This window comes from Centroberyx affinis, unplaced genomic scaffold (assembly GCF_046629955.1).
Source record: "Centroberyx affinis isolate AG114_WGS23_722 - 3 ecotype Tasmania unplaced genomic scaffold, CSIRO-AGI_Caff_v1 ptg002933l_1, whole genome shotgun sequence".
Lineage (NCBI taxonomy): Eukaryota > Metazoa > Chordata > Actinopteri > Beryciformes > Berycidae > Centroberyx > Centroberyx affinis.
The window spans coordinates 152,979-171,879 of record NW_027281052.1 but is presented as its reverse complement, the minus strand read 5'-3'; the positions used below and the strand labels follow the sequence as shown (position 1 = coordinate 171,879).

At 41.0% G+C, this 18,901-nt stretch overlaps 2 protein-coding genes across 2 annotated transcripts; both read right to left on the bottom strand.

Moving 5' to 3' along the window:
- Nucleotides 1-249: 249 nt before the first annotated feature.
- LOC139658626 (mitochondrial intermembrane space import and assembly protein 40-B-like) lies at nt 250-4,569 on the bottom strand. The gene is made up of 3 exons (XM_071536761.1): nt 4,395-4,569; nt 3,484-3,582; nt 250-2,827 (listed from the first exon to the last, which is right to left on the bottom strand). The coding sequence occupies exons 1-3, from the start codon at nt 4,414-4,416 to the stop codon at nt 2,445-2,447; spliced, it is 504 nt and encodes a 167-aa protein (XP_071392862.1). The 5' UTR covers nt 4,417-4,569; the 3' UTR covers nt 250-2,444.
- Nucleotides 4,570-5,305: 736 nt separating this feature from the next.
- Nucleotides 5,306-11,721, bottom strand: sec61a1a (SEC61 translocon subunit alpha 1a). The gene is made up of 12 exons (XM_071536752.1): nt 11,648-11,721; nt 10,937-11,004; nt 10,740-10,805; nt 10,256-10,334; nt 10,037-10,168; nt 9,832-9,941; nt 8,785-8,938; nt 8,451-8,611; nt 8,099-8,296; nt 7,710-7,901; nt 7,545-7,621; nt 5,306-6,622 (listed from the first exon to the last, which is right to left on the bottom strand). Exons 1-12 carry the CDS (start codon nt 11,652-11,654, stop codon nt 6,436-6,438), a joined length of 1,431 nt encoding a protein of 476 aa, XP_071392853.1. The 5' UTR covers nt 11,655-11,721; the 3' UTR covers nt 5,306-6,435.
- Nucleotides 11,722-18,901: the final 7,180 nt, after the last annotated feature.

Genomic DNA, 18,901 nt, shown 5'->3' with positions numbered 1-18,901 from the left:
AGGGAGCAAAGATGATAGAGTTTCATATAGAACCACTTATGTATGGTCTACTTAAAGTTACCTTCTATTATCATGGTGGTGCTCATGTGTTCTAATGATGCTCATGCGTGCCAGTGCAGTATAAAGTCATTTTGCAAGGTTAGGCCTACAAGATAAAATGGGTTTATAACAATAATGCCTCATAAGAACTGAAGAACTGTATAGTGCAATTTATTATAAACATTTTCAACATTATTCACTTCAGGTGAAGATGATTCCGTCAACATGATTTTGCATACAAATGATGCACACGTCAATCCACAGCAACATACAACTAAACAATGTCAACAACATATGCTGAGACTGTCACGTGTAGGGAAAACTTAGGGACTGGACCCAAATGCAATGACCGGCAGAGAGAGAACTTGGTAGAAGCAGAGCTTTAATAGCTGAACTTAAGTAGAAGAACAAAAACAAAGCAGGTGATCCAAAAAGGGAAAAACTAAAACAGGCGGACAGGCAAAAGGCAAAACTAAGACTTCAAACCTGGCAGATGGCCTAAGCTGACTAACATGAAACACTGGTGACAAGGCAGGTGACAGAGCTGGTGACTAAACTGGAAACACAGGGAACACAACAAACGAACTGGCAAAGACAACTGAGAAACACAGTCCGTACAGCTAAAAACAACGGTGGATACCGGTAAACTCCTGGTGCCTGGCGGAAGTCTCTGGAGCGTGCCGTCGTCAATTACCGTAATTATCGGTAATGCATTGCAGTAACAAAAAAACGGCTACCTAACGACCCCCAACAGAAGCAGATCAGAAAACAAGGAGGCTTCGTACTAAAATATGAGCAAATATACTTATGAAACAGAGGGAATCAGAAATAAAGGCCTGTCTCTAATATAAGCCTGCTTCCAATAAAGGCCTGGTACCCTCTGCAGTTTAGGTAAATAAAGGCCCGGGCCAATATTATTCGTATTTTGGTTGATGGCGGCCATGTTTTTCGACCGATCTTGCTAATTTATAATAGAAATGTGTATCGCAGTCTCCCAAGGCTGTATACGAAATTTGGTGTTGACGTCAAAATCCAAAAAGTAGATGTCACATTACTGTTTTTCACATTATGCAAATTAGCAAAAAATCCATCATGGCAGACTTTTATGGTCCAAGAGGCTTTTTTGTAGAGCACATTGAGCTGGACTTGTCAAAGTCAAACGGACTTACGATGTGAGGGGCGTGGCCTTTCCAAAATTGCATTTTTGGGCCTTAATTACAATGCCACCATCTGGCCGATTGGGCTCATATTTCTTGGGAAGCATTTGCACATCATTTCCAGTTATTGGGCCAAGTTTCATGGTTTTCGCTCATTCCAGCTCACGGCAATTTGAGCCGCGTCAGAAGACAAATAATAATAAATCGGCACAAACTTAGAAGGGTTCTACCCATCTGGGGTTTGAACCCTAATTATCACTTAATCCAATCAGGAAAGTTAGTATAGTCTGATTGATCCCTTACAGCGACCCGCCTCGTTTCTCCGGTTTATTGATCTAAATTGACATAACACTATTTACTGTTGCCAATAATTATCCCTAATTCTCATTTCATTTTCATTCCAATATTCCTTTCCTTCTCATTTTATTTTCATTTCATTCTCAATTTATTTTATTAAATTCTCATTGCATTATTCAACCTATAGTTAAGTGTTTTATTCTGGTGTATCATCTGTCCATTTGTCACACATTACACCCGTTTCATGTACATGACACAACAAACAAACAAACTGAGTTTGTTTGTCTAGTAGGTAGTTAATAAATATATTCATTCACTAAGTTGGTTGTTCTGTATCTCCTTCTCTGCAGAAAAAAGTAATCCCTGAACTGAAAAGATCTCATGATCTTCAGATTGACTGATTAGTATAGCCAAGTAAAGGTTGGAGCCAAGTAAAGGTGTTTTTCCTTCATCAATGAAGGTGGTGCCCCTATGAGTGTAATTTGATATCTTGATCAAAGTTTCATATTTCCATAACTTTACTAAATTCTAAATTCGATATTTTCGACTCTACACGCTACAGTAATGAACATCACCTCACAGATGACCGAAGAAAAAAAGTAAATGAAATGAAAGACTATGATTACAAAGCATTTCACTATAATCTTGTTATGGTAAAAGGCAGCACAGGGAACTATGATTGTTTACCACGAGACAACGGAAGGAAATGTTTGCTACACCTCAGTACTCAGCTTGGTCCCCTCATTTCCTGACCAGATGCAAGATTCACTCATCTCTTCTTACCCAGTCCCCATGGCTGGAATAATCCACAAAGGCTTGAACAGCCTGAAGACAGTCAACATTTTCATTAATGACATGAAATAGTTATTAAAAAAAAAAAAAAAAGGAACACCCCAACTTTCCATAAATACAGCGTGATTAGGAGTAACAAGAGGGCAATGAGGCTCATTATTAGCTTTCCCCTAAGCTCTCTGTGGGGGGCGGTGTGGGGTCGGCAGGGGCCGATGTAGGGGTGGGGTTAGAGTCTTGCACAGGGGCAGAGGTTGAGTTAGGAGTTGACATTTCTGCAGGAGCAGAGTCTTGTGTGGTCTGGTCTGTTTCAGGTGAACTTTCTTGCCTCTCCTTCTCATCTTCTTGCGGGTAGAGCTCAGGGTAACGCTGCATACACTCCTGCATGGCCCTGAACTGCTCCAGGCAGTCCGAGCCCTTCATCTCCTCCTTACTGTAGTGGAAGCAGGAGAAGGCCTCCTTAAAATCAGTCCCACAGGGACCACTGGCCATCCCGCCAAGGCAGGGGCAGTTCCAGTTGATCTCACCACTGGGAAGAATCAGACCTAGGATGAGAGAGGAGGTTGAGGATAAGAGTGTTCCTTCTGTAAATGTCAGTTTCATAGATCAGAAGCTGCTTCAATGACAGCCATGTTGGGATAAAGGGCTGCGGGTGATGACAACCACAGCTTTCCTTAGTCTGCAATACATTATTCATAGTATTCTGTTACTTGGTAGGAAAATAACAGGTGATTAACAGGTGATTACAGACAAATGACAAACACAGCCAATGAGCTGTGTGCATTGTGAAGCGCCATATTGGTAGGAAATGCATGTGACATCATGGGAATACTATGAATACCATTCATGTTTGTTAGGAGATGATAAGAAATGTGTTATAACTGGTCAGGGATAATTTGAATATCCCTCCCAGACGGCTCATTATGTTACCGTTTTGCAAACATCACTGACTGAGTAGCTGTGTAGCATGTCCTCCGAACTGTAGTCAAGATCAAAAGGCTTCTTAAACCCTGTGTCTGGGGAAACTGATCCCATATGCTTGCATAAATGCTACAAGTAATGATATTATCAGAGTTAAGAAGCCATCAGATATATTTTACGATTTTTTTTTTCTTTTTCAATTCAGTGGAGCCTTGCATCAGGTTGAAGAAAAAGACAAAGACAACAGCGACTTCCTATTGGTACATTGGCCGCTCCTCACCTCGCTCCTCATAGGGGTCATTGGGATCCTCCTCTACAAGCTCAGCACTGCTGGGTGCCTGATGATCCTCTTTGGTGACAAAGATGATTCGGTCTTTACCTGATGTGCAAAATGTGGAAGAATGATGTTGACCAAGTGACAGTGATAAGTTAACTATTGCAGAACCTCATCCAAACAACAGGCTTGCTCAATGACCTAATGGGCATGTACTGCAGAACATGAGAAAACCAAAACAATACGCAACTGTATTTATGCAAGTATGTAACTGGGTGCAATTTGGATGTCTGTTGATATATTCATCTTAAATGTGTCAACTGCAAATTAGACTCTACATTATATTTGCAGTGTAAGTGGTGCATGTTCTGGCCCAACGTTTTTTTTATGTATTTTAGTACTTGTGCAACGAGTATGGGATTAGACAATACAAGGGTAGGGGCATGTTCAGTGAGTTAGTTATAGGGGAATTCCTCCTCAAAACATTGTTAACGTGTTATTCCTATGATCCTTGACTGGTGAGTCTAGACTTGTGAACATGGCCAATTGTCTACTAAAAGCAAAAGCAAGAGAGGCTAGACTACAACAGAGTGCTTGAGTTACTTAGGGACACTGAGACACCAATTCAGTGACAGTGAAGTAATATGGCAACATTATCAGATAAGCAACTGTGAACAATACAACATGGGTGTAAAAGGTCAAAAATCCTGTTGTGAGCGAACAGGTCAGACTCCCATCCAGTGTAAACACAAGAAGTCCAGATTTTGACTCGACTCTCTGGTTCTTAGCTTTGCAAGAGGGCTGTTGATGCACTTTAGCTACTCTTTCCTTTTCCAATGGTAGTTTTTAATTCAAATTCAAAACTAACAAACTTCAGTGCTAGCTTGCGAGATAGCTCGCTAACACAGCATGGTTACCTTCCTCCCTGACCGAGGACATTTCTTCCCGTTGTGAAAGCTTTATCTCCACCCTTTGATTTACCAAGACCGTCGGCAACCCACAGAGGATATCACGTCTTACTGAGCACAATACTGTGGCTGATAAGGTTAGTTTAATCCAGCTACAGCTCGTTTCACAACTACCCTTGTCAGATTCATTCAACCCACGTTGGGTTTAGCGTTTGCAGTAACGTCACCGCGTACGATGGACCCATTAGATGCCCTTGTTGGTTCCTGACCAGAAATGCCAGACGGGAGCTGGATGAAATCAAATGTTCTGATCTGAAGGGAATATAGTAAAGCTCCTTTGCTTAAACCAAAGAAGAATATGAACTAAAATGTGAGTCTTGTACCTGTACAACACAAATTAAAACAAATTACATTTTGAATAAATAAATATTCCCACACGACAAAAACTGCCATTCTCGAACTTAAAATTACCTATTGATTTATTAACATAAATACAAATGTTCATCTCAGATTAGTAATGAAATCGAAGAGATGTAAATCGTAGAGTGAATGCTAGCCAAGAGAGTGCAAAACACCACAGACTCCCATACAACTGTCAACAGTCGGGGCACGTGCAAAGTTTGCACCGTTTTGCTACGGTGCAAAACGTTTTCCGGTTGAATGAGGTTTGCTTTTTTTTTTTTTAAGTTTGTGGTTTGCTCAGAACCTCCTTGATAAAACCTCCTTACGTTCAACGCACCTTGAGAGATAAATTTTGTCCGGACCGGCCCGCACTCATTTGTGGACCGCTTGTTATTCTCACACACACACACACACACACACACACACACACACTTACCTAAATGTGTTGAACACCATGTACTGAATCCCAAAATTTACCTTTACCATTACAGATGATGGAGGCCTTTTTTTCTTCCCAAAATGAGGTTTTATTGAGAATGTTTTTCTAGAATAGGTTTGTTCAGAACTGCATTTCTTTTTACATATTCAAAAGACGTTATTTTACACTTTAGATGAATTCAAAGTTATTCAAAGCATGGGCTATATACAGAAAACCGGAATTCATGGGGTGTGAAAAGGTGATCAAAGCAATTACACTTAAAGCAGACAATTAAAAAATGAAACAAAAAAAGAAACCTCACTCAGTCTTACAAAGTGGATAACAAGAATGAATGTGGCATGCTAGTTAATACTGCCACTCCCTGGGAATGCCATACATTTCAATAGCGAGGACCCTTGTTTGCAATGGTTTTCTGGAGGACTGTTGCACTGTACACATTCACAAAATTAAGTAAACATTTTATTTTGACAGATGGACCCCAATGTGAGCCCCATGTCCTCCACTTACAGACCCTGTTCAAATAATTTTAAAAACAGGTTCATAATTCAGGAAAATTCACAATTCAGCTTCTGACAGTTCAGTTTCTGGTCCACACCTTCCCCCGATACGCAGGTTAACAGATCAAAAAAAGATAAAGTTGAAAGTTACAGTATGGGTATAAACTAAGATTACTTAACACCAAGCAGGGGTGAATATGGTTTACAAGCAGAAGATCGAATGCTTGTAGTTACACGGCTGGAGGCGGACCGCCCTCGTCCAAGTCTAGTATGCCTGCATACTGCAGAGCTCTGTTGATGGTCTGAAAAAAGACCGAGCTCCCGCATCATCTCAGACGCTCACCGTTAACCTCATCATTTCATACACAAATGAAGCTCTTAAGTGAATCTTCGGGAGCTGAATCAATCTCAAATCAGTTAGAAAAACTGATGAAGTATAAACTGAGATGTCGGTCTACGTGTTGAAAGATAAGAGGAGGGAGCAAGGGGTTGTGAGTGTCAAGATGTAGTCCCACCACCTTGAAACTTCCCATTGCAGCTGTGATTCCTGAAGACCATTTAAGGGGAGATTCCAGGAAACATCCTGAAGCTGGAGAGCCGATAATGCAGGTGTTTGACACAGATGTAAAATAATAGCAAAGTTGGTGAGGCTGGGTTGGTGCTTGCCCGTGTGTAATAAAAGGTGGTGGTAAGTGGGAGAATATTGGCCTCTCTAGAATAGCAGGGCTCCCATGCTGCCCACTTCACTCTGCTCTTTGACAAAGATCTCAAAGTACTGATAGATGATGGTGACGGCCAGCAGGATACCGGTGCCAGAGCCAATGGCTCCAAGGAAGTCAGCCATCACCGACAGACCACCAATACAGAGTCCGCCGAAGGCAGCAGCAGTAGGGATGTACCTGGAACACACAACAGGAGAGGTCTAGATTTATATTTGTACATAGAATGTCACTTCAAGGTCTTTCAATAAAATGTTTAAATAACAAGACCCTTGCATATACAGATGCAACCTTGATAGTTGTGGCCTGTTTATGCCTGAATTAATGAATGAACGAATGAATAATCTGGTGTATAGCTCTGATTAAAAGGAAGTATGGGTACAGTTATGCGATTTATGGGTGTGAGTGTGCACCACATTGGTGACAGTGATGATGAACATAAATTGGAAAGATCATGACCTATTCTATCTAAATACTATGAAAATTTGCCAAGTAAACAATGTATGCTTTTATCTGCATTAGAGCTGCAACGATTAATCGATTAATCGATTAGTTGTCAACTAAATTAATCGCCAACTATTTTGATAATCGATTAATCGGTTTGAGTAATTTTTTACGAAAAGTATGTAGAAATTCTCTGATTCCAGCTTCTTAAATGTGAATATTTTCTGGTTTCTTTACTCCTCTATGACAGTAAACTGAATATCTTTGGGTTGTGGACAAAACAAGACATTTGAGGACGTCATCTTGGGCTTTGGGAAACACTGATCCACATTTTTCACCATTTTCTGACATTTTATAGACCAAACAACTAATCGATTAATCGAGAAAATAATCGACAGATTAATCGACAATGAAAATAATCGTTAGTTGCAGCCCTAATCTGCATTTACAGGCAAGTCATGATGGCTTGTGTAACATTTTCTCCCATACAAATTTGGCAGTTGTTTCATCTGAGGGAGAGATGTTTTTAGACTACCAACAAATATTACAGCATACTCTGAATAAGAGAGGGAAGCTTCAACTGTCTATGTATCAATCTATACATTTATGAACCCTGCACATTTAATGACCAATACATGAGAAAGGGTTTTGAGTGTACCTGTTAAGTTCATGGACCATTGAGGTCTCTCTGTGTCCCCTCATCACCATCTGCTGCTCCTTCAGCTGTTTCGCCACCTGGAAGATTGTGACAACAGAACTCTTAAACACGGTTCCTTTGAAAGAAGCCCAGAATATCACCTGATAGCAAACAGCTAGGACTTACGTCTTTAGCAGAAGAGCCTGAGACCTCAATCCAGGTCTTGGAGAAAAAGGCACAGGATCCGAGCATAAACACAATGTAGATCATGGCGTGGACTGGGTCGTCTAGGACAGACCCAAATGACTCGGGAGGAGAGAGGTAGTAACAGAGTCCACCCACAGGGTAGGCACGGGCTGGACCACCAGACGTTGTGTCCTACAAACACAGGAGAGAAAACAAAAAATAGCTATCAAAATCAGGTATCTTAACGGAGAAATGGTGTCTTGATGAATTACACAGGATAATTTCAATGACCTGCATAAGCAAGCCTGTTTGGAAACATTCTTAGGCAATGGCTAAAGAACCTGGGCTAAATGTGCTGTGGGAAAATCTCTGACTACATGTATACTTACAGACCAGGTCCCAAGCAGGTTGACCAAGAAATTGCCACTGAAACGTGTGGAGAGCATCTGGGAGATAACGTACAAGTTGGAGACCAAGGCAGACTGCAGGATGATGGGAATGTTGGAGGTGTAGAAGAGCTTGATGGGGTAGGTGTTGTACTGACCACGGTAGCGAGCTGACTTGATGGGCAGATCCACCCTGAAGCCCTGTAAAACGAAGTGGAACAGAGGTCAACTATTAAAAATTCAGCAAAGCTGTCTATATTTCCATAGACTTCATCATCCCCTCTATTAGCAACGCCTATTTTAAACCCCTGCAGTTTTACACTAAGGTGCATATTAAGAAAAGACATCAACTGACCTGAAAGTATATGACTACAGCAAATACGAATACTGTGGCGATGAGATTCATGAGGTTGGGCAGGTTCTGTCTGTAGAAGGCTTCTCTCAGCGCACGCACTTTGTCTGTCCGTGTGGCCAGCAGGTGGAAAAGAGCAATGATTGCTCCCTCAAACTCAGTTCCTAGAAATGATAAAGTCACAAGAATTAGCCATATTCCTGTGTGGAGTGCAGAGCAGCAATAGGATGTACTTTGACTTATAAAGATGTATGCCAGGCAGTGCTCAAAGATGCATTTTTCATTCTTATTCCCTAGCTCAAAATTCTCTGACTGGCGCCACTGTGCAGTCTCTTACCTCTGCCAGTGTTAACAGTGGTGGGGCTAAAGGCCTTCCATACTATGGTCTCACAGATGTTGGTAGCAATGAACAGGGAGATCCCAGAGCCAAGACCATAGCCCTTTTGGAGCAACTCATCCAGCAACAGCACAATCAGTCCAGCAACAAACAGCTACAGAAGAACAGAACAAAGACAGGTTGCATTCACACATATACTCAGCTGGAAAAGTATTGGGGCAGTCATGTGAAATTGTTTCTATTTGCTATATACTCAGGAAGTTTACATTTCTGATTGAAAGATGAAGAGGCAAATTTGCAAAGCCTTAGCTACCGATTCTGACTGTGCTGTATATTTATTTCCATGAAACATTTTCTCAAGTCAAACAAGTCTCAGCTTTTAAGGCCAGCACTTCTAGTTTCTCCTTAGCATATATTTCACTTTAGAAGTAAATTCAACTAATTTAAGCAATGCAATTGGTTATATAAATCTAACATGCAATGACTGAAGTTTGCAACCCACCATATCCTTGATACCTTCCTTTGAGACACTCTTATTTTCTTAGCAAATTTACACAACCTAGCCTTGCAAGCGAGACTTTACACCCTATATATACCCATTTCAGGATCAAAACAGAGAATATAGCTGAAAGGTGACCAGTTTGCATCCTTGTGAGAATCTGCTGGTTTAAATGGGTCACAAATTCCATGCAGTTATTGGCTATAATGGGTAAGCAACCAAATAATGGCTTTAAAGATTACGTAAACACACTGTTTTCGGACAGTCTCCGCCTAGTACACAATTGTGAAAGATGTGAAAAATGTAGGGTGGGAAGTGAGAGCAAATAGAAGCGTGTGTCTATAATAACGGGTCACCAATCTCTACTTTGGAGGCAGTAACAATATCCTGATCACAAATCTAACTAATCTTTTGATCAGAAATGCATACTGAGAGCCAGTTTCACATGACTCACATGCCCCAAATCTATACTCTAAGTCAAATCACACACTCCAGGTTGAGAGAAGGAACAGGTGTGATGGGATTAAAGAAAGTGTTCATGGTCTCACCTGAATGATGATGAGCAGACAGATCCCAGCACCCATCTCTGAGGGGTCTCCATACATGCCAGTCATTACATATACGATGGCTTGGCCAATGGTGATGATCATACCAAATACTGAAAACCATTGACAGAGGTTAGATAAGCTATGGATTTAATCACAAATTCTAACCACACATTCATAAAGCTCCACCTGATGATAATGGACTTACATTTCTGAGCTCCATTGAAGAGGGCTCTGTCCTTGGGAGTGTCTCCGACTTCAATGATCTTAGCTCCAGCAAGCAGCTGCATTATGAGGCCTGAGGTGACAATGGGGGAGATACCCAGCTCCATCAGAGTACCTGGAGAGAGAGTTTTGAGTTAGGAAATACCAGCAGGACAGCAGACATGCATTTCTCTTTCCACTCATACACTATCTAGAGAACTACCTCTGTTAGACGCCAGAATGACTCTCATCCAATAGAATGGATCGGCAGAATCTGAGGACATGATGCCAAAGAGGGGGATCTGGGGAAAAAACGTTTCACACAGTGAGAGAGGTTAAGATTTTCAGTTATGCAGTTTAATTGCTATTAAACTGCTGCAAAGAAGTCTTACACCAAAAGCCCTACTTTAAGCTCTCCAGGCACAAAAATGTAAACAACTCATTGGTGAACAGCTAAAATGAAAGTTAGCTCATACAAAACTAAGTGCAAATCCATTTTTGGCAATTTTATTAAAACACATGTTTTTAAACACTTGGTTTTAGCAGTCCACAGATTTCATCACCTTGTTGAGTTATTCCTGTTTCCCTGACTTAAACGTTAATTACAAAAATATCTATAGCCATACATCTACAGTTGACTGGAGCATAATTTCATAGACCATTTGACATGTGAAAACACTGATACTAATAACATTGATAACACTTACCTGGCAGCACACCAGGAAGATGAAGAGAGTGATGGCTGTCCATAGTACTTTCTCTCTGAACTGGATCTGTTTTCCAAACACATAATGGAAGGTTTAACAACAGGTAGCTCAAGTAAAGAGGAAACCAAGAGGAATTTATTTATGTGTAAATACAAATGTAATGACTCAGGGGAAATGTCGGTTGATAAAACACACACCTTTCTTTCAGGTTTCTGGATCTCAGGTAATACTGCACAGAATGGCTTTATCACTTCCAAGAATTTGACTGGAGACAAGAAAACAGGCGTAGTAAGGTTAGTTACTGGTAGCTGTTCACCGTGGTCGTAGCACTGCTAGAGGGACGTGGCATTGAATGGGGGGCGGACTCAGGTGAAGTTAGCGTTATTATCAATATCAAATAAATTTGGTGTGAGAAAAGGCATCTTCCATGTCAGAGTGTCGCATAGAAAGCAAATGTATTATTGTATCAGGGTTTCTACAAGCAACAGTGGCATGATTTAGGCAAAGCGCGATAACATAACGCCGGCTGCTATGCGTCGTCATCACTAGGCTGTCAATGTCTTTGAATGAGAGGCTAACAAGTTAGCTTACAAGATGGGTTTTACCAGCCAACACCAACGACTGGGGAGCTTCTATAATCGCGTAACAAATAAGACATATAGCTGCTAAAAATATTGACTAAATGTTAAATTTCAGTCACTGACAGTTTCTTGACACACACGGCTCATGACAGTACAAAAGCAACTAGCTAGCTAGCTAGCTAACAACGTAAGCTAGCCCACTGTTAATGCTGACGTTACTGCCTAACCTAGCTAAGTTAACGCAGACAAAACAGTAAAAAAAAAACCTTGCCACATAGGTGCTGGATATCAGTCTCATACAACTCATTTGCCTATGGTAATACTCACTCCCCATGGTGTCCCAAGTGTCAACCTGTGTGCTCCGTTACTGGAATGATCAGACTAGACTAGCTCAGTGCCACCGGGCAGGAAGGAGGAGGGGAAACTTTAGAGACACGTCACCACTACAGACACAAGCTCGTGACGTTACGTACCTTTAAATGTAAATACTCCAATAGTCTTTCTATTGTTTTTATCTAAGAGTATGAACAATACATTTCTACCTCAAACAATAAGTAAGCTGTGAAGGCTATAAGCATCCGTTTAATGTTAAGGCGATTTTCCTCAACCCCCTCGCTTCTGTTCATCATTTCTCTGTGATGTTGTCATTTTTTTGTGGATTAACTTGTAGTTTGTATAGGGCTACTTCAGGTATACTGTTGTAGTATTTTCCAAATTTAAAAAATAAGTGACTACTACCCTGACACGATTCCCCTTTCATTCTTTTTCTAATAATTTATATTGTTCTAATTGTTTGGCTTAGTTGATAGCCAGCACAATCGTAAAATAAAAAAGAAACCATAAAATTATTATTATCATTATTATTATTGTTATTATTATTACAGATATTGAACCATTAGTCTTGTTTTTCCCTGCATAGAGTAATTAGTGACATCTGGTGGTGAAACTGCAAACAGTTTTGAAAGATTAACAACCTGATGAATTCAACTTTTTACACAGCACACTGATTTACTTACTTATTACACCTTTTATATTTGTCATGTTAAACGTATATAACTGTATTTCTTAATGCTGTCAGAACCTTTCCTGGGTGCAACCAGGATGCAACACATAGGTTCAGCAGCCACATTTTTTTTTATATGAGCTTTTCCAGTATGAACTGTAGACACAGATTGATGGGGCATCTGTGCTTTACTAAAATCCAGATGAAAAAGAAATTGGTAGCTGATTAATTATTTAAAAGTATGCATGGTAAGCATCGCTGAAAAAAAAATCTAACATTGCAACTGCATTTTCATGTCAGAGGACAACCAATCCACTGACCACCAGATGATGCTATTCCTCCACATATGAACATGTGCATGTCTCCACCAGAGAGCAGTGTCATGACAAGCAGCAATAGCTTGAAAATCATGTAACTCAGGGAAATGCAAGCACAGATGATAAACACAGTTAGACGGACGCAGAGTGCCTCACAGAAAGCGCCTCTTGAACCATTTTGACTGGCAGAGCCACACACACATTTCAGTTATTTATTTATGACCATATCAAGAGCATACAACAAATGCAGGGACACAAATAATATACATTCAACCAGAAATGTTCCAAGACCTGGCAGATCCATATGTAGTCAGTTTAACAATTACAGCTGAAGGAAACCACAGCAGTGCCTCTTCTACACTGTCCATCTGTCAAGAAGTGATTCTGCACTATCTTGTCAGTCACTTGGCCCTCCTCCTCTGCAGACCCATCACCTGTTGGCCCCTCATCTAGCTTCTGCATAAGGCCCTAACAGTAACTGGCATCTGGAGTTTTAGAAGCCATATTTGAGAACACATCAGAACAGTTCTTACAAATGCATGGTTTATAGTATTCAGTTTAAAAGTACAGTTTGTCAGCACTGGGATAATGTAGGCCAAGTGCAACAGGGCCATGGAGAGCTAGTGGGCTAGTTGTAAGTTCAATTGTAGGTGTAATGTAGATCAGTGTTGAAAGTGGGTGCGGAGGAGGATTGGTTCTGAGACGCCAGAAATGAAGCGAAGCCTCCAAGCTAGTTCTGGCAGGCAACTCGAGTGGCGCTACATCACCGTCTGGTGATGTCCTTCCTGCCCAGGACAGCTCCCCCCTGATAGGCTGGTTTATATATACTACTGGGTTTACCATTCTGCTGCTGCTGCCTTCCTGCTGCTATCACTGCTGATCAGCTGCTGCCCTGCTTTTGCATTTTTCTTTGCACAATAGCACAAGGGATAGTTCCTGTGCACTTGCAAATGTTTTATATATCACAGAGGATTAGATGCAATGTCTCTGGATATGAAGTTGACACTTCAGTTGTGCTTATAGCAATGTAAAAGTCCAAACAAGGCTCCAAAACATAATTTTGCAACAAAATTGATGGCAACATTTATGATGATTGTGCTTGTGTTTGTATCTAAAGTGTACACACCCTCACCTACTGCCATGTCCCAGTCTCCAAGTCAACTGAGAAAGATCTTCTCTCTCAACACACACTCAAACACATACAGTAGCCTATGTTTGTTCAGCCACTTGATTACATAATGGTCTTTGACTATGGTGTGAAGTGAGGGAAGGTGGCACATGGCAACATGGCAACTCTTGCTATTGTTCTTTTATTCCTATGATTCCTGCTGTTTTTCTCACTTGCCTCTTATTCCTTTTAATTGTCCCTGAGAGGTCAGCGTGCTCTGATGCAAGTGATGATCTTTTCACGCACTTGTTCCCTAGATCAATCAGCCCATCCTCCATCTTAACCAGGTCACTCACAGCACACAATCCCTCTCTGTTTAGAGAGATCTTTGCTCAGATCAGAAGGCTCAGAGTCACCTCTACTTACAACTGCTGTGTATGTGTGTGTGTGTGTGTGTGTGTGTGTGTGCAATGCTGAAGAAGCGAGGTAAAAGCAAATGTCAGTAGCTTTGTGAGGACCATTCTGATGTTGACAATGACATGATAATGCTACCTTCACTCCCAAGCGCCACCCGGGTTGTATATGTGGTTAGTGGAGGGGAGACAAGAAACTGTGTGAAACCAGTGGGAGTCAGAGTCACAAGACCACCATGAGACTGAGAAGTGTGAGTAACTCCCTGCTCAGCTGTCCTATCCCGCTTCTCCTGTTTTCTGTCTACTGCCTCTCTGGAATAACTATAATGGGACAATCATGGTCAGCCAAGAGAGTGTAACATTCACCAACACGTGTTAAGATTTCTCAGTCACTCTCTCGCTATCATATTTTCTTTCTGAATCATAGTCTAATGTTAGTTTAAACTCTTCAACCAGTGTCGTTTTCTATTTTGAGATGATGTAATGCATTAATTCCTCAGATCATGTAACTGCTACCATCTATATTATTTCCAAACTCAACCCAATAAGATGCAAACATATCATTTCTCAAAATAAGATGTACTGATATGATATCATATTAGACACTCTATCTGACTACAGATTTCTATTACACCCAGAATGTCTGGTGTCTGATGTCTGAACAGGTTTCACCTCTCTGAGTGAGCAGCTCCTCTCTGCAGTAAACAACTATTCTGATCTCTTGGTGACCCACAAGTTTCTGACATATTTTATCCCGATAGTCATATCAGCTAGACTAGGGGTCAGGGGTCAAGGTCGGTGTGGTTTTAACAGAAAGCTTAAATCGTCCCCATAATCCACTGCAGTGATCTGGCAGACAGAAGAACATTGTGTCCTCGACCTCATGCTCCAGGTTACATAAACATCTAACAGATCAAAGACCTCTTGATCCTCCCTTCAGCCCTTTCCCACACAGTATTACTACATTAATGAAGAACAGCTTCAGCTCCACATAGCCACATGGGGCAACCATGAACCAAAAGAGGTGTATTTTTTTAAACTGTCCAATATGGCTGCAAATTCCCTCAAAGTAAAGCTGGCAGTCTCCACATTACTCATATAGCTGTTGTGTCATTTCGCATCCAAATCAACAAAAGTATGGAGCCAAAACATGAATCACTGTGTCTCTGTCTGTATATCTTTGTTGCAGCTCACTGTATAGATAGAGAGTGAAAGGAGGAGGGGGGTAAAGAGAAAGAGATGGGGGTGGGGAGTCTGTGTCAGAGATAAGGCTTTGTAAATATCACCTACAAATCCCAGAGGGCCAGAGAGGGGAGGAGTACGCTGTTTGTGCTGTTGTCGTCCCTCTAATCTCACCATTACAGCTGTGCCCACAGTAGCCATCGATGCCTTATATAACTAATGCAAAGGTTCCCTGACTCTGCTCTCAGCATAAACACAGACAGGACAGGGAAGAGAGATAAACCCACTGGAAATGTGCAGCCTGGGTAACCTTGTTTATTGTTTGATGATGATAACATTAATGCTTCAGTCTCATAGAATACAAGACGAAAGCTAAGAGAATACGGCTTAAGGCGCTCACACACAACAGTCAACAGAAGAATTCAACTTTATCTGAACAGAACAGATAATGTTTATAAAATATTATTCAAAACAATGCAGTGGGCCATAGTGCTCCACAATAAGACAATAACACAAAAACTCCTTAATCTGCTCAGTCATAAAAATACAAGACAATCCGCTGGAAAATTCCCACAGCAGAAATGAATCAGCCATTATGACATGGAACCTTTTTGTCATTGTACATCGCTGCTGTATGGTTAATTAATTGTACTTAATAGCTAGCTAATGACATCGATGTGCAGAGAACGTTATACAATGAGGACTGTTCAATGAAACACTCTGCCTACGCACCACCCCCAGATAGAGTCACACTCACACACTCAACCATCTATGGGCATTGTAATTAGGGGTCATGGCATGTGTGAAATGGAAAAATGTATGTGATGAGGATTAATGTAACCGTGTTTTAACCAGCAGAGAACCAAAACAATTAACTGCAGAGCAGCACCTTCTTTCATTGACTGAAGACAAGCTACAGCGTAACCACAGCAGAGTTAACAGTCCTTGACAGCAGTGCAGTCAACAGACTTAATCCAGACTATTTCAGATTACACACACTCGTTGCTCCCTCTGCCTTTCTAGTCTTGTCTTGGGTTATTTTAAGAACACATAGCCTACTCATACACTTCACTGTAGCTGCAGGGAGTGTCCATGTGCTATATCGCAGACTGAAATATCTTTTTTAACAAGACATCACTCACTCGCTCACTCACTTACTCACTCACTCAACCCTACACAATGTGTATTGCCCTCAGTTCATCAGATGCAAATTCTAAAATCAGGCCCAGAGGTAGGGAGCTCTTCCTTTTCTCTCACTACATCCCGCAACTTCTCTCATTCTGTGTGGGACTGCATTAAATTTGATTTATTAATTCCACATTTAAATATCAATCAGAACACATAAATATGTGATATAGACTATATGGTATTGTTCAATTGTTCAATAGACAACAGAGCCTTGTGGGTTTGGTGAACGGAAGGAAGATTACATGGATACTGTGAGTACAGCTGTTGATGGCCTGGCCTGGGCCCAGGGGGACGGCAGCTAATGAGGGACAAAGCTGAACATTTCGTGAAACTACTGAGCAGTTATATAAGGCCAGTCCTCTCTCGGTCTGCCCTGGCCAGATGAAACTATTGTGCCCTCACTCTCCTATATAACAAGCCCCTGCCCATTGAACGTATCCTCAAAATCACAGGATTCTACCAATTGTTTATGTAATCATCAGTGGGAGTTTGATGAATATGTGAGGGAAAAATAACTTTCATTTTAGAAATGGATACCTATACTGTTTTTGTGCTGCTTTGGCCTGTCTCTGTGTTTTAAAGCAGCTTATCACACCCATGATACTTATGACCTTTGACCTCAACATACAGTGAGAGCTGCAGAGAACCATGGAGTCATTACTTATCTCTGACCTTCAGGCTTGCGCAACTGTAACACGCACAACCACCACTATTGGGGTCAAGTTAATTCTCTCTCTCTCTCTCTCTCTCTCTCTCTCTTACTCTCTCTTTCTATCTATCTATCTATCTATCTATCTATCTATCTATCTATCAATCTATCTATCTATCTGTCTATCTATTTATCAGTATGCAAATCCTTAGCATGGTTATGAATTTCGGTTTATTGAGCCTTCGCTGATAAAATTTAATGGGCTAATAATGCTCTACATTAATACAGTGCCAACAGTGTTGCTGCAATAGAGGTACAAGTGTGATCTGCTCTGATAAAATGGGCCAATGGCAGTCAGGAAAGAGGACTGCGTGGTCAAGTTTATTACACCCTAAATTCTCCTAATGATCAACTGTGGTGTGATTTCTTCTCTCGGACCTAGTGGCCGTGTGTTATTATCTGATCAATCTGTTGACTAGGGTTCGTCTTGATAGGGAGGGTTGCATAATAGTCTGTGACATCGTACTGATGTAGATATGACACATCTTGTGATCTCAATCACACCCGTACTCTTACCTGTATCAGCTTCTGCAGCCACAGTTCCTATCAAAACTTCTTAGGATATTGTTATCAATTTCTTCTTCATGTGTATGGCTGTGTTCGGTGGGTCGAATGTTCAGTCACTCGCTCGCTCGCTCACTCACTCACTCACTCACTCACTCACTCACTCACTCCCTAATGTCTCCAACAGAAAGCCTTTCAAAACGATCAGGCCAACAAGCTCAGGTAGCCTGAATGACATCAGACAATCAGACAAGACAAGAATTTTGAGAACCTTTGAACTGTGAAGAATGTCATACCATGTGCTCTTGTATACTATAGGCCTATTTGCAATACACATACACACGTGTCCACTTACACGTATGCTGAACAGGTGCGTTCATCTGTCATCATCAGTGAGATTTTGCTCACACAAGCCCTTACATCACAGCTCACATTTCCCTGTGTCCCACTGAGGTCGAACAGGCATTATTACTTCTTTCAGTGCATGATGAAAGCACTATATCCATAACAGAGTCTTATCAACCTGTGAGCTCCATGCTGTGCTAATAAATAGCTTTGTAAGAGAAAACTAAAGTAGCTTCCTAATATGGTGAAAACAAAATGTTATTTTTAGGGTAATTTATTGTTTTATATCTATAGCATGATATTGTTGGTCTTTCCTCAAATTAATTTCTCTGCTCTGTTAATTATCTAGGTTATGTGAATATTTTCATATGAGGCCAAGGCAATCCTTGAACCCTTTTGGCATTCAATAGTGCTAAAAATACTGGTGCTGTTGCCATAGCAATTTATCACTGCTACAAAGCCAGTAACCAAGGCAACTGACTACCCACTCCCCGAAAAAAAAGTGAACCAACTCCAGCCAAAGCCAGCCAAACAAATGAACAAGTTAATAAATACATATGGGTCTGGGTACTCTCTTCTTTCCTAACTGAAATATTCTTTAGGCTATATCATCAAAACCATATATTTTGACTCATGCTGAGTCAAAATATATTCATCTAAATCTGTTTGCCACAGCCAGCAGATGTGCAGATGAGGATTGTGCAGTTATTTTTAGATCTGAAAAGGGAAAATGCTAATCCCTCGTGGCTCGTGCTCCATGTTATCTCTCCCAAACTGTCTCTGCTCTCCATGTCTTACTCTCTCTTCTGTTT